At 62.5% G+C, this 15,974-nt stretch overlaps 1 protein-coding gene across 6 annotated transcripts in view; it reads right to left on the bottom strand.

The window, feature by feature from the left end:
* The window catches only part of AGAP1 (ArfGAP with GTPase domain, ankyrin repeat and PH domain 1), a 502,434-nt gene that overhangs the window by 74,394 nt on the left and 412,066 nt on the right, over positions 1–15,974 (bottom strand). For all 6 annotated transcript variants that reach the window (XM_056122103.1, XM_056122124.1, XM_056122116.1 and 3 more), the window contains one exon: positions 6,462–6,623. In XM_056122103.1, coding sequence (XP_055978078.1) covers positions 6,462–6,623 — 162 coding nt within the window. The remainder of the gene's footprint in view (positions 1–6,461; positions 6,624–15,974) is intronic.

Genomic DNA, 15,974 nt, shown 5'->3' with positions numbered 1-15,974 from the left:
GAAAAAGCCGAGCGACACCAGCCGAAGAGAAACTAAAACATGTTCCCTTTGCTTTCTTTCCCCCTTTAAAAAAAAAAATTAAATGGAATTAAACTGTGTGCCGTAGTCGCCGCGCGCGAACTCGGGAGAGAATGTCATTGAATTGAGCCATCGGAGGGATTTTTCGTCCGGCCGCCGAGCGCATCGCCCCACAGACAAATGGCCAATTTTCTCCATGTCCTGCGAGCAGAGCGGCGCTTGTTAGCGCGGGTGTGCGGGCGGGGCGCGCGTCGGCGCGGCCCTTGCTTCTTCAACTGGCGCTGGACCCCCGGGGCCCGAGCCCGTCCTGTGTCTGGGATGAGCATGGGGTGAGCTCGGGGCAGGAAGGTGTCGGCCAAGACAACCACGGAATCTTGTGGGCAGTGCTCAAAGCATAGTGCCCTGACAACTTGCGTCCCGGTATCACGGCACGGGGGCCAGGCCGCCACGGAGGCCCCACGGACACGGGTGCTGCTGGCCTGGCTCCTCTTCCTGCTCTCGCGTGGCCCTGAAATACGACCCTTGCCTTTGACCAAACCCCAACGCCAGGGTTGCCACGGACGGCCACAAAAACTGGGGTTCTCAGGCTGCCTCTGGCCCCCAGGCTGAAGCGAGGTCTCTGCAGGCTGCAGAGACATGGGTCCTGGGGGTGAGGGTAGGGGCCACAGGATGGGCACCCCAGGGCTGAGCACATGCGGTCGGGCTCACCCCACTTCTCAGGAGCCGTTTCCTTCCTGGTGCAGACAGGGCTCGCCCCAGCCAGCTGCTGCTACCGCTGGGCATTTGACAGACAGACCAGCCTGGAGTCCACGCGGCTGTGAGTGGTGAATGGTGGGGAGGGGCCAGAGTGCAGGGCGTTGCCAGCCCCAGCCCCAGAGTCCTGAGCAGCCGGGCGGAGTTGTCACCGCGCACCTGAGCCCAGCTTGTATTTCTGGCAGTGCCAGGATCCTCGCGGGGCGGGGGGGGGGGGGGGGTGCGCTCTGCCAGGCAGCTCCAGGAGGCCGTGGGAGTCTTCAGCTCTCCTGGGGGGGGGGGCACCCTATGACTGTGGTTCTTCTTTGGCTGGCTCAGTACCGCTGGGGCCAGAGTTTCCGGAAGGTCCTGGAAAGCATCCAGAAGGTGTGGGGGCTGTTGGCCCATGTGGGGCCGTGGCAAATGCATGCCGGAACTCACGTCTGTCTGCGTGTCGGGCAGGGCCGCTGGGAGCTGGAACCCGAGCAAGCCTGTCTGGTCCCCACTACATGCAGGCAGGGCCACTGGCCGGGACCACGGAATCATGCTGTTGGCCAGTGACGTCTCACTGAGGCGGGGAGCAGGCTCGCAGAAGAGACAGTGACACCCGGGGCCCGGGGACCCTGGCACAGGGTGGGAGTGGCCTTGGGAGTTCCTCGAGGAGTCCGTGACTGATGGTTCGGGGCCTTCACGGCCTCGTCCTAATGCCGGGTGCGTGGTGTGGAAAAGGGGCACCCTCCAGGGTCTGCCCACACCCCAAGGTCCCCCCCCAGACATCCCAGGGGCCACGAGCCCCCTTGCAACGACACTTAGAGGCCTCTTGTGTGTCCCTTTCCTCTTTTTCTTTCTTAGAAAGTCAGCAGCTCGTTCTTCCGGCCCGTGTCCCCTTGAACGCGTCTCTCGCGGCCTGTCTCCCCCTGCCGCCTCTTTCCGCCCTGGATGAATAAGTCCCAACAGAGACGATGGTGTTTCCCAGTTCTCTTCCTCCGAGACTCTTTTCCGTGCTGGGGAGGGACAGATCCCGAACGCTCGCGCCGGGTGAGGACTGACCCGATCCGGCAACTCGTTCCTGAGCGCTGTGGCGGGGAGGGATCTCGAGAGGCCCCCGGGCTCTGCCAGCTGAGCCCACCCGGGCACTTCTCAGTCCAGACCTGGCCCCGCAAAGACGAGAGCTCAACGGAGCCAGACGAAACAGCACGGCAGATGGCCACCACGACTGAGTCCACTGGAAGAAAATGAGCCACCAGGGGCTTCTTTGTTGCGACTTCTCGGAAAGAATCTTCCTCATTAAAGTGGGAAAAAAATTAAAAAAACAAAACAAAACAACCAACGAAACAGCAGCACGGGGCCGGGGCACTCATACGGCGTAGAGGACGCAGGCCTCGCACGCAGCCGGCCGGGGTTGGATCCCACCAGGAGTGATTCCTGAGCACCTCCAGGTGTGGCCCTCAAACAAACAAGCCAATCCCCACTCTGCGGTGTCCCCAAGAAGCTGTGGGGGGCTGGGCTCCTGCGTGGGCATCCCGGGGGATGGATGTGAGTGGATCCGTCAGCTTTGGGGGGGTCCTCGCAATGCGGCAGGGCAGGAGCACTGGAAGAGGAAGACTCCTCCCCGCCAGCTCCTCAGAACCAAGTGTTCCTGACCATCACGTCCTCTCTGCTGGCCTTCATTGTGGGGATGGTGCCCTGGGGATGGCTTCCTTGCTGGCTTCTGACCCCCACGTAGCTGACAGCCCCTGCCAGGCCATGGAGGAAGTGCCTGAGGCTATCTGGGGACAGACGGATATGGAGGATCGTGCTGGGACTCCAGTGCTCCCGTGGGGTAGAGGCCCCAAATAGCAGGTAGGCAGAGAGCACTGTGGGCAGGCAGGGAGCATCATAGGCGGGTCGGGAGCACAAGTGGGTGGGGATCACCATAGGAGGCGGGGCATACCACACATCAGGCTCTGGCGAAGAGGTCGTCACCTTGCCTCTTAATGACAGAGAAAGCCCCCCACTGTCTCCCCACCCCCCCAGGCTCAAAGGAACGGTGGCAGCTGGAGCTCTGGGTCCCCACGAAAAGCAAACTAGGCCTGACCATGCCCTCGGGCCCCCGGGGAGCTCCAGTGCAGGGGCCACGCCACGGGCGGGCGTGGCAGCTAAGGGGGCCGCCCAGGACAGTCCACATGGTAGCCCCGAGGTCTGGCTCAGGGGAGCCGGCCTCTTCTTGAACTTGACTTCACTCCCGTCAACCCCCGCGGCCAGACCCCCGCGGGCCTGTTCCCGGCTTGTCTGATCCCTGCAGATGGGCTCGGGGGCTGACGACGGAGCAGCTCTGCGTCATTTCTGGGGTCTCCTACAGAGCCGAGCCGTGCTGGCGGGGAGGACGGAAATGAGTCACCGCTTTGGCCGTCTGACGGGGGAGCGCAGGGAGTGAGGAGGGCGGCAAGGGCCGTCGCAGGCGGGAACCAAGCTCCTCTGCGGGAGACGCCGGTGCGGGGGATCCGCCGCCCTGATGCATCCGGTCTCCGCCAGGATACACTCGTGGGGTTCTGCACACAGCCAGCGTGCGCCGTCGACGGACGGAGGAGAGGCCGGAGCTCGGCCCCATTCGGGCAGGTAAGAGGGTTCCTGCCGTGAGGAGCTGGATCCACGCCCTGGCCTGCGACGGTGGAGAAAGGTTGTGGGACCCAACTTCTCACGTTGTGCTGTGCACGATGAAGGCGCGTCTAGCTCGGAACCTCAGGAGCGCCGGAAGAGCTCTTGGCTCTAGGCCCCATCTCGAAAGGCCCAGAAGCATCTCCACAACCTCACATGCGCAGGGGGCGGGAAGCAGAGATTTACGGGCACTCTGAGCTGTCCCCGACTGGCGCCCTGAGCCTAGACTGGAGACCACGGACCCTCACGCACCTCCTGCTGTTCAGTGGGGGAACTGGGAAAGGCACGCCGGTGTGCTGGTGAACCCAGGGAGCCTGCCTGGCGGTGGGGGCCTCATCGCTGCCACGGCCCTCCGGACCAGACCCTGGGGAGGGAGGACCGAGAAGAACGCCAAAGGGGGCCGTGTGGGCCGGGCTCCGCCAGGGCCCTGCTGCCCGCGAGAATCCTGCAGGCAGAGCCGCTGGGCTGATGCAGGTGTGGACACCCAGAGCCCAGCACTATTCTTCCAGAACCGTGACCATGGGGAAATACCTGACCACGATTCCTGCAGCCTCTGGGACTGGCTGACCAAATCCCTCCCCAAATCTGTCAACTCTAGACGGTGAAAAGGGACTGTGCGGCCCCACCCAGGTCTCCTAGGGGAATGGACACGTAAGATTTATTTTTTAAAAAAAAACCTGTTTACTAAGAACAGACATTTTCCCCTTACAGCCTCTATCCCTGGGCTGTGACCCATGCCCAGCCGCGCCTCTCCACTCAGCACAGACTGAGGGGCCCCCTGTCCCCCCACAGCAGCTAGAGAACAGAGTCCAGGGCCCGGATCTGAGCAAGCACCTGGACACTGCAGAGCCATGTCAGTCCAGGCCAATCCAATTCACAGTCCACGCCAGCCCACCCCCCACACCCAGCTTGGCCCCGAGTGGATCCGTGGCTGATGAGCCTCGGCTCCCAAAGGAACAGAAGACAGGTAGAGAGCGCAGAGCAGACTCCCGGGCCGGGGCAGGGTGCAGGGCGCAGGCAGCGGATAGCACCCCACACCCTAACGGGGCTTAGGGATGGGCAAACGCCATGGCACCTGGCACCATCTCTGCCTGGAGGCTCAGGGTGTCCAGGGGCTTGTCACCGTGGCTGACCACATGGGGTCACGTTCCTCTGCTGGAGGTATGCCCTCTCCCCCAGAGATCCACACCATGCCCTGGACCACCTGGTCAGGGCGTCAGGCTGCCCTCAAGCCCCTGACCCTGACCCATGGGCTCTCAGTGGAAATTTCCTCAAACTCTTGAGAGACTGAAATCAGCCACGGATGCCCGTGTGACAGGAAACATCTCTGGGCTGAGCCCTCCCTGCTCAACTTCACCCCTCAGGTGCCCTCGGGAAGGACAGAGCAAAGGTGTGCTTGGCCTGGACCGCGTCCACCAGGAATAACGCACAGGCCACGAGACGACTGTCCACCGGGAATTACGCACAGGCCACGAGCTGTCGATCACCAGCACATCTCAGCAGAGACGGGTTTTGGGGGCTGGTACCCAAGCAGCACTCAGGTGCTCGGGGGGCCCCTCCCTCCCCGCAGCCGTCACCCGACTGACCCAGACGGCTCCATGTTCGGGCCCGATGATGGGGTACTGAGGGCCACCAGCTGTCCCCCCTGCTCACAGCATCGTGCACTGCTGGGGATCAGACTCGGGTCCTGTGCAGGTCGGACACGCCCTCCGGCCCCTTGAGCTTGGCCCCCGCCCCCACAACGCACATTAGGGACATTCCACCCTACTGTCCGCCATCAGCCCCACTGGGCTGGAGGACGCGCCCGCACGGTGGAGACGGTCCGTGAGGGAGGGGCCGGCACGCGTGAGCTTCCACCACCACCGGTGACGCTGCGGGCCTCTCGCGGGCCTCCCTTCCTCCAGAGGATGCTGCGGTCCCCGGGACCACAGGGACAGATGGTCCTGGCCAGAAGCAAGGGCGGCCTCCCCCGGCTTCTTTGTCTGCAATTTCTGAACACGCACCAGCCGGGCGCATCGCCTGCCCCTGGGGAGCGCGGCCACTCCTAATTGGGCGTTTCCATGGCGCCCGGGGGTCTGGGCTGCTCTGCGTGTCCCTCGCCCGTGGTCAGGCTCCCGATGAGAGGGGCCGGGCAGGAGGGGTTCTGGGGCTCAGTGTGGGCAGGGCAGCGTGGCAAACACCCTCCAACCGCCGCCCCCCCCCCCCAATCCCAGCCGGGACCTGCGTGATGGCAGCGGGGTAGCGGGGTGAGGTCTAGGTGACAACCGTGCCACTCACACCCACGGAGGCCACGCGGCCTCTGATTACCGAGCTGGGCCCCACAGGAAGAGCAGCTTCTCTGGGAGCAAAGCAGGCAGAGAACTCAGGAACTCGGCGAAGAAAAGCTTCCAGAACCTTCCTTGTTCACCACCGCCTTGGGGAATCTCCCAAGCTCCTCCCTCTGACACAATTCAGGGGTGATGACAGATCAGGGGCACTGGGGTGGGTTTGGGGGGTGGGCAGGCTGCTCCGACACGGCCGAACCCGTCGGAAAGAGATGGGCCCGGAGGGTCTCCCCAAACCCCACAGTCCAGCTTTCAGCGTCTCCCCGCTGACGGAATTTCCTTAGTGTCACTCGTGGGCATGGTGGGAAGCCCCAGGGTTCACACACAGCAGACAGGTGTGTGTCTGCGAGCCGGCCCCCGGCCTTGTGCGTGGAAAGGTGCGGAGGGACCCTCTGAAGGAGACACTGTAGGCCACGCACGCCAGTGCCACGTGGGGCCAGTGAGCAGGGCCACGGCGCCCCACCCCACGCGGGCGTGTCCGGGCACGGCAGCTGGCTCGGCGAGGGAGGCGGCGTCCCCGTGAGTGGACTCACCCAGGCCACGCCTCACTGCAGGACGTCCTGATAGAGGTCTGGACCCCCAGACTGGACCCGGCGCCCCCAGTCCAGGCCAGAGAGTGGGAGGGGAGAACTGGAGGGGGGTGGGGGCAGGTCTGCGGTGCCCGCTCGGATGCGGCAGCCCTGGGGTCCTGAGACAGGGGCTCTCAGCACGGCTGCTGCCCCCCCAACCCCCACCGTCCTGGCCGCTTACCTTCGGCTGTGCCCGAGAGGCCGTCGGCTTTGAAGTTGCTGGTGCTTTTCTTCCTCCGGTGCTTTTTTCTGTTGGCGTGGGGGGACGGGGGCGGGTCGAGCTTGGGGCTGGTGGTACTCGACACGCTGGGGCTCGAGCACAGGGATTCTCCCAGCCCCGTGTCTGCCGGGCCAAAAAGGAAGAAGAGGAGATAGTGAGCAGAGAGCGGGAGGCGTCTGCCCCGGTGCCCGACGCAGCCCCTCTGTGGCCCCTGGCGCTGGCCGCACGCCCATGGCGTCACTTGACACAGGCCCTGATGTACACCTGCCTGGCCACCACTGGTGGCGCTCGGGGCTCTCTCCAAACAGGTGGGCCTGCTGTGCTCACTTGGCATCCCCTGTGCAGGGTGGGTGAGAGCCTCCGACCTCGCAGAGTGGGAATTCTTCTCTCCCCCCCCCGCCCCCCGTGACCGCCTGGGCAGATCAGAGATGCTTCCCCGAGTCACGGAGGAGAGAGAAAAGTGCTGTTTTGTGTCTTGATTGGTGTCTCGGCCACACCTGGTGGTGCCCAGGACTCAGGGATCACTCCTGGCAGTGCTCAGGGGAACCCTAGGGGGTGCCGGGGACTGAACTCAGGTGAGTTGCGTGCATGGCAAATGCCCTCCCCGCTGTACTATCGCTCTGCCGCTGAAAAGTGCCGTTTGAACGTCCGCGAGCGACTGCGCCCACAACATCACTCCACAACGGGGCGTGGCAGGGCGGCCCCCACCCCGGTGGAGTCGTCGGAGCCCCTGGCAGGCAACAGGTCAGGCGGCTGAATGTGGATTCACTGACGTGAGATTAAAGGCAGAGACAGCCGCCGTAACTCACGAGGAACAGACTCCATGCATCACGCCGGCTTGTGCTTTTCTAAATCAAGACCAACGGATGCTACGTGAGGCGGTTCACAGAGCAAGAGGCCGGGGGGAAAGGGGGCCCAGCACCCACGGTGCCCTTCTCCCCAGCAACGCTCCATCCCCTATCCTCCCAACCCCAGGCTCCCGTGGCCCTTCCAGCCGCTGGGGGCTTGGATCTGCCTTGAGCAAAGAGTAAGCACTCGTGGGTTGGGTGGGGTGGTCCCCCGGGGATGGTGGCCAGAGGGACCACTCACACGGGAACGAAGGTGGGAGGGGAAGGCTGGGGAGCGCATGTGCGCGCGCGCACACACACACACACACACACACAGTGTTCCAGGGATGTCACTGGGGGCCCGCAGGGGCGGCCAGGATGGGGCTCTCCCTGTGGCAGGATCTGCCATGGACACACACAATATTGGATCAAGCTCCCGGAGGAGAACAACACAGAGTCTCCTGCCCCCGCGCCCGGCTGTCCTCACGGGGGCTCCTTGGAGGGGGGCGGGTTGAGTCTCCCTCCCTGCCCCAGAGCAGAGACCCGGCAGCTGAAGACCTCTGGAACCCAGCCACAGCCATGCTGAGACCACTCTCCACACGCTCAGATGAGCCTCACGCATGAGGGAACCAGCAGAGGAACCCAGGTGTGCGGGGCCCGGGGCTGAGATCTCCACGCCTGCTCGGATCTGGACGGGGCCTCCTCCACCCAGACCCCCCATCTTCCAGTACGTAGGCGTTACACCCACCAACTGCCCCCAGCGCCGTGTGATCCCACCAACGGCCAAGATTCAGCCAGAGACTATAAAACCAAGCTCCCGGAAGCGTGTGGCTACATTTGCAGCCGCGCGACCTCTCATTGCCTAGTTCTCACGCTCAGAGAACCTAGCAGGCTACTGGGAGTTTCCTGCCTGCATATATGCCTGACTGGGAACACCTGTAAAGGCGACTAGAGGCTGCCCCAAAAGCCTCCATCCCTCTCAGAGGGCCCGGCAAGCTACTGAGATATCTCGCCCGCACGGCAGAGCCTGGCAAGCTCCCTGTGGCGTGCTCGATATGCCAAACACAGTAACAATGATGGTCCTCACTCCCCTGACCCTGAAAGAGCCCCCGATATGCCACCGGGCTAAACTAGCACGTGACAGGGACGAACGGAGATGTTATTGGCGCCTGCTTGAGAAAATAGATGAACAACGGGATAACAGTGACAGTGACAGTGGTAATACTGGATCAGGAATCTTACAATTTTGTGAAGTCCTAGAAAATTCTCCCACAGATGGAGAAGGCGCGGCAGAGGGTGGTCCCGAGAACGCCCCTGGCGGGACCTGCCCCCATGTGTGAGGCCAGCGTCCCTTGGCCACCCCGGCAGAGGGGCTTCAGCCCTCCCCTTGGACCCCGTGGGAAGTGGACTGGTCAGTGTTACGAGCACCCTGGAGACCAGTACATGGGCAGCAGCTGGAATTGGGGTCACGGGAAGTTGTTCCTTAACAACGCCCCCCGTTCAACTGGACGCCCTGAGGCCCCCGGCCCCATCAGCACGGCCCAGGGAGGGGGGGCTGTCTGGGTGCCCGAGGGCGGCGTGGGGGAACCGGTGTCAATGCCACAGTGCTGCCCGGGGGAAAGAGCGCCAGCGACCCCCACAAACCTTCCCCCTCCCATGGCCGCACTCCCTCAGAGCCTCTTGCCGCCCTCGAAGCCGCACCCCTGCTCTCCCCACTTTCTGAGTCACACCCCTGCTTCCCCCCCAGCTGCACCCCTGCTCTTCCCTCCCTCTGAGCCTCACCCCTGCTCTCTCCCTCCATCTAAGCCTCACCCCTGCTCTCTCCCTCCCTCCAAGCCTTACCCCTGCTCTCTCCCTCCCTCCAAGCCTTACCCCTGCTCTCTCCCTCCCTCCAAGCCTCACCCCTGCTCTCTCCCTCCATCTAAGCCTCACCCCTGCTCTCTCCCTCCCTCCAACCCTCACCCCTGCTCTCTCCCTCCCTGCAAGCCTCACCCCTGCTCTCTCCCTCCCTCCAAGCCTCACCCCTGCTCTCTCCCTCCATCTAAGCCTCACCCCTGCTCCCTCCCTCCCTCCCTCCAACCCTCACCCCTGCTCTCTCCCTCCCTCCAACCCTCACCCCTGCTCTCTCCCTCTGAGCCGCAGCCAGGACATGGGTTGGGGGCCTGTAGGCCTGGGCCCCACGTAGCTGCCGGGCATTCTGGCCTGAGACCCCCATGTCCCGTCTTCTGGGATTTTGGGGGTCCCTCTCAATCGATTTTCTCTGTGGCGCTGGGAGAGGACCCAGGGCCTCGCACATGGCAGGCAAGTGCGGTGCCACCAAGTCCCGTCCAGGAGGGCTGAGCCGTGCGCGAGCCGCCGTCACCAGGCCCAGCTCCCCTGGCCCGACTAGGCACCCCGCAAAGCAAGGAGGGCCCTCGGCTCAGCTCCACGCAGCCCCGGGACACAGCCTGTGTCTCCCCACGGCGCCTGTATTTTGGATCAATTACGGGTGCCGGGCCGGGCGAGGCCAGCGGGGCCAGCACTGCAGATGGGAGGGGAGCCGTAAGAGGATGGAGGGCCTGGAACACTCTGGCACATTCTGGAACATTCCAGTACCCTCTGCGCCTCCTTTCCTGTGGCTGGGACGCGGGGTCCCTGGCCTCCGGTGTCAGCCATCAGTTCTTCCCAATCGGGCTGCGAAGCTGAACGGCTCCCCACATGCTCCCCCCCCCTCCCCGCAACCCAGGCCCTGTGAGCAATAATGCTCCCTGCCCGTGCTCTCCCGAAGCTCGGCGCGTGAAGTATGAGGCGAGGAGACACCTTCACTTTTCACTCGCAGAGCTGACAAGCATGACTAGAGGGGGAATAAAATAACATTCCGTTCGCATAAATATCCGGCAGCCCGCACGAGACTGATGGGCCAGGGATGTATTCTTAGCTATCACCCCGGCAGACAGGCCCAAGGACACTCATAACTTATTTTACAATCATTTAGTTTCAGCTCAAGTGGAAAACGTGACAACTTATCTCTGCTGACAAGATGCCATATCGAACCTCACAATTAACTCTCCTCCGATTATCTGCCCAGCCGATCATTAGCCGGCCCGTTCTGACGGCCCTGTCTGGGCCGTGGCCGCGAGGGTGCCCGGCGGGTCTGATGGCCATGGGATTCGCCGGGCTGATTCCAGGAGCCCGCGGGCGCCCGCACCCTTGAAGCCGATCACGCAGCTGCGCTCGCCGGGCTCCGCTGACCCCCGGCCCGATGTCCCAGCCCTTCCCCTGTCACCGGAGACTGTGGTCCAGGCAACGGTGGGCCTTTGAGGGGGACTGTCCTCACGACTCTCCCTTTAGGGGCCTTGCCTCAGAGGAGAGGGCCACGGTGACTCGGCCGTCACCGTGCAGGGCCACCCACGCTCTCTGGAGGGGCCGCTGGGAGCCGGCTGGCAGCGCGCTGATGAAAGAGCCGAGAACGCTTTGAAATGCCCGTGAGTGTCAGAAGCGTCCAGATGAGAGAGAGGTAAGAAGGTGCGTGTCCGTGAGTCTGCACTCCTCTGGGCTCCCACACTCCCCAACTGACTCATCGGCGGATGAGGAACAATATTCCACTTAAAAAAGAGAATTTTTTTTTCTCTTTTTGTGCTTGTTCTTTGGACCACACAGGCAGAATTTGAGGGGACTGTGGAGAAGCAGGGATGTGCGCCAGCCCTTGGAGCCTTCTCTGAGCCCCTGAAAGTAAATATAGGCGCAATATATTAAATATATGGGGTTTTTACACCGGTGGGGATGAAAAGAACTAAGGGGGTCCAAGTCAGGGCTCGTCGGTGAGGACCACAGAGCCGGTTTAACTGCAAACGCTCAGGAGCCCGCCTCGCCTCTCTCCTTGGATGGAGCCCACTGGGGCCCAGGGCAGCTCTGTCCTCCCTGCAGCCGGGCACACAGGACAGGTGACCTCTGAGTCCATGCACGGAAACCACAGCAGCTGCTGTCCTCTGACCCAGGCACCCCCGATCTCTGCACCCCTTTCCCAGACTGGGCCAGGCGCCCGGCTCCCACGCGGTGCCTGGCGTGGGGAGGCAGAGACAGCCCGGGCTCCGGAGTAGAGCGCAGTGACGGGGCCATTTCCTCTCTCGCCTGGACAGCAGATGTGAGCTTCAGGGGCGTGAAACAGACCCCCTCGAAACAGGGTTATCAGACTTAAAAAAATGGGGGGTGCTCAGGTTCGGGGGGGGTGGCGGGGCGGAGGGCAGGCTGGGTGTGCGCAGCCGTGGGTCAGACCCTGGCACTGGCCCCCGGCCACTTGAGGACTGCTGGGAGCAGCTCTTGACCCAGTGCTAGGCCCCCCACTCCCAGAATCACTGGGTATGGTCCCCCCAAAACCACCAACAAAAACAGACGCTGAGCGCCAACAAGGTAAATGATTCTTTCATTTCTCTTTCTCTTCTCTCCTCTCTCTCTCTCCCCCCCCACCCTGCAGTGCTCAGGGATGACCCCTGACAGGGCTCGGGGACACACTTGTGGTGCTGGGGACTGAACTGAGCACCTTACCAGCTGCCGAGAGCTGCTGGGGTGACCCTGGAGCCCCAGCAACCCCCAGTCCAGGGCAGAAGCAGGGAGGGCACCGTCTACTGGTGCATGCAGTGTGTGGGGCCCAGGCTGGACACGTGCGGAGGGGCGCCCCAGGGCCCAAGTGGGGACCGTGAGCCAGGCTGGAGGAGCCCAGGGTCAAAGATCAGGTTGTTCCCGGGTTGGTTTCTGGCTGGAGTGAATCCTGTGCGCTGCGGCAGGGGTGAGACCCTCTTCAGGGATCTGGGCAGTGCCACCACCGGGGCTCCGGCCGTTTTCCAAGCTCCACGCGGCCACCATGTCACACGGTCTGTTTCCCACCTGAGGCTCAACTGCTGGGCAGAGCCGGGGCTGGCCGAGACGAGACTCAGCCAAGGGGAAGTGAGGTCAGCGCACGGCCGCCTCCCCTCGCAAAGGAGTGTCCTGCCAGGCAGGAAGGGATCTTGGAGTGGCCCGTGGACCCCCAGCCGGTCAGGCTGCAAAGGGCTCTGTCCAGGGTACTGAAGCAGCACCAGCCTTTTCCTCTAGTCCACTCACACCCGCAGAGGCTGCTGGTCCCTGGCACGGATCCCGTGTGGTCCGAGAATGCAGTGACAGCGAGCGCGTGGCCAGCTCTGAGATCACGGGTGGAAGCGGCCGGCTGGGGCCGTTCTCTCTCTGCAGGGGCGAGGAGCGGGGGGCGCAACCCGCCTCTGAGCCCTGTGCGGGCGGAGCGGGCCTTGGTGCACTCAATCTACTCCCCGTGCCGAGCCGGGTTTCACGTCTCGGACAATGAATCAATCGTTGGTGCAATTTCCAACGTGGGAGCGGGAGAACGAGCGACGGCGGGGCTGGATCCGCTCCCACCGACAGAGGGGCACGGGGGGGAGCCCGGCACCATCACTCCGCACCTTCCCATGCCCACCCGCGAGGCCCGGGGAGGCAGCGGGGAGGGCCGAGGGCAGAGACCAAGGACAGGACACGGAGGCACTGAGGATGCAGACCAGGGGAGGAGCCCGGAGGCGGCCAGGACTCTGCCCGCTCACCTGGCCCCGTGGCCCTGGGGGACCCAGCTGTCAGCCTCAGTTTCTCCAAAAGGGAAATGGGCCTCACAACTTCCTGCACCCCCTTCACCAGGCACGGGTGTGCTATAAGCCAACAACCCCCCTTCCTCTCCCAGGGGCATCATGAGGTGCCAACGTGCCCTCCTGCTTCAGGGGCACAGGACTGACTGCCAGACAGGTGGCGGGGCACACCCACACTCATGGCGCAGGCTCTGTCCCAGAGTCAGGGCGCTTCCAGAGAGCACGCCTCACGGACAGGATGTTAGCTGGGACACCCCAGCCCCACACAGCTGCAACCCTCACACACACACCGCACACATGCACTTAGCACACACACACACACACACACACACACTGCACTCAGGAGCCCCTCACACATAACCCACACACGCACCTGTCACACACACACACACACCACACTCATGTACACATCACATACCTCAAACATGAACACTTCACACACACACCTCACATACACCTCACACATGCACCCGTCACATACTCAAACACCTCCCACACACAGACACACACACCTCACATACACACCTCACTCATACTCACACATGCAGCCTCCCCCCCGCCCCCACATCTGAAGGCTTTACAGAAACCCCCACAGCACACACACGTCCATCACAGGGATGACGACAGGCTCTGGTTGTGGGAGACCCCCTAAATCCTGGACACTGGACACTCTCTGACCCCAGGTGAGCAGAGAGCTCTCCTCTCCTCACACTCTTTTTTTCCTTTTTTTTGTAGGAGTACTGCTATTTATTCAGCCACTGATGAGCTGATTGAATTGTGCATGAACTCCACCTTACTTTTCTTTTTCCATTTTTTATAATTTTATTTATTGAATCACCGTGAGAGCAGTTACAAAGCTTTTGGGTCTAAGTCTCAGTCATACAATGAAACACCCGTACCTTCACCAGTGCCCATTCTCCACCACCAAAAATCCCAGTATACCCCCATCCCACACCCTCCCCCTGCCTGTGGGGCATATGATTTCCACATTATTCTCTCTCTACTTTGATCACATTCACTATTTCGACACCAGACCCACCATTATTTGAGATTTTACCCCAACACTCAGATCTGCTAAAAAGGCAACAATAGACAATTTGTGTTCTATTGCTGGTTATGAATAACATATGATGTCGTGTGGCTGCAGTAGGGCCATGTGGTTTTGAAATTCTGAAATTTTAACACTTAAATCTGGAGGGATTTCTGCCAAAAGCCACTGGGTTTAGAGATCTGCTCCTGAGTCTCTGGGATCATGGCCGTTGAGCAGCTTGATGAGGAGCCAGAGAGGCCGTTCGTGGGCGATGACTTGGGGTCTCATTGGGGTGGGGAGGACAGGCCCGGCTCCACCTCCCCCCCCCATCCCGTGAGACCCAACAAGTTTCGTCACTGCGGGCCCAAGCCTGATTGTCCAATGGCCTCTGGAGGATGACAGCCACCAAGTCACCAAGAGGGAGCAGGTGGAGGGACAGCACCCATTCCCCCCTGGGGTGGCCCGGCGACAGTAACCTACTGCGGGGTCCGGACACATTTCTGACAAAAGCCGCTGGGTTTCAAGATCTGTTTCTGAGTCTCTGGGATCAAGGCCGTTGAGCAGCTTGATGACCTCTCCTCACACTCTGACGCTGGCGTGCGCCACGGTGGCCATACTCGAGTGTGAGGGACACCTGAGTGTGTGTGAGGAACATGCTAGCGTCACAGTACCCAGGCCCACAGGCAAACCTTGGGCTCGGCACATCACAGACCACTCCGGACGAGAGATGCTGAGACCACCGTAGAGAGGGTCTTTGCCACTGGGGTGGGGCTCCATCCTGGCTGGTCACTCCCTGACCTTTAGCCTCCTCTGGGCACTGAGCAGCAGCTGGTACCAAAGACCCCACACTGGGCTCAGTCAGGCTCGAGGTTTCGGAACAGCCACGGAGAGCCCCGCAGGGATGTCAAACACCACCAGGAGTGACTCTGAGCACTGCCTGGACCGCGCCCGTCCCACCCCCATAAAGGTGGCTGGGGAAAGTGTCTCAGTCACCAGCTGCACCTGAAGGTCGCCTATGCAGAGGTAAAGCCCCGTAAGCCCCCTCTCGGCCACGGGAGCACGTTGTAAGGATGGCCTGTGCTCCCCAAGACGGGCGGGTGGGGTGATGTGGGAGTCAGATGCCTTCAGAGACAAACGAGCCCTGAAAGGAGAAACGCCTCCTTCCATCGGCCCCAACACTCGCTCCAGTCAGGGGTTAGGGGTGCTGAGTGGGGGTCCCCCACCCCCCACCCAAGCCAGTGCTGTCCAACTGCCCGGCCACGCCCAGGGGCAACCCCAGCCCCCCCAATAGCGCCCTCTTTGCTCTGAGAAGTACAGAGAGCCCCTGACCCATGCGGGGAGCGTGTCCATGCGCAGAGCCCCTGGCCACAGAGCAGACAGCTTCCTGCAGCGGCGGCACCTCCACAGCAGGGACAGGGCAGCCAACTGGGGTGCAAAGCCGGAGGCACTGCTGGAGTGCGCAGGCCCTGGGGCGGCCTGAAGCAGTTTCCCCCGGGGCCGCCTGGGCACCAGCTACCCAGGACACTGACACCCCCCATGTCCCGGTCTCCGGGCTGAGCACTGCTGGCCTGTGGGAGTGTCTGATGCCAGATCATGGCCAGGATGCAGGACATCCCTGCGACTGTCCTGGCACCCCTGCGGGGTCCTGGGAGAAACCAAGGCCCCTCCCTGAAGCTGGCCGACTCCGCCCTGGACGAGCCCAGGGCAGGCCTGCTCCCAGCATCCTTCTCTGCAACCCCAGTTCTGGTCTGAGCCTCGCCCCAGGGCACCACAGGACACGGATGGCAGGGACTCAACTCCGTGCTCTCGGAGCTGAAACGTCTCACCAGACAGCTGGAGTCACAGCACAGTGGGGAGGGCACTCCCTCACTGGCCGCTGACCCCGGTTCCATTCCTGGCACTGCACAGGATCCCCAAGCCCTGAGAGTGGTCCCTGAGCACAGAACCAGGAGTAAGTCCTGAGCAGCTGGGAGTGGCCCAGAAACAAAGAAAAAAATGGGGAGAGAGGCCT

Source organism: Sorex fumeus, unplaced genomic scaffold, assembly GCF_029834395.1.
Source record: "Sorex fumeus unplaced genomic scaffold, SorFum_2.1 ptg000005l, whole genome shotgun sequence".
NCBI lineage: Eukaryota > Metazoa > Chordata > Mammalia > Eulipotyphla > Soricidae > Sorex > Sorex fumeus.
The sequence above is the reverse complement of the archived record's forward strand: the minus strand, read 5'-3'. Positions and strand labels throughout refer to the sequence as shown.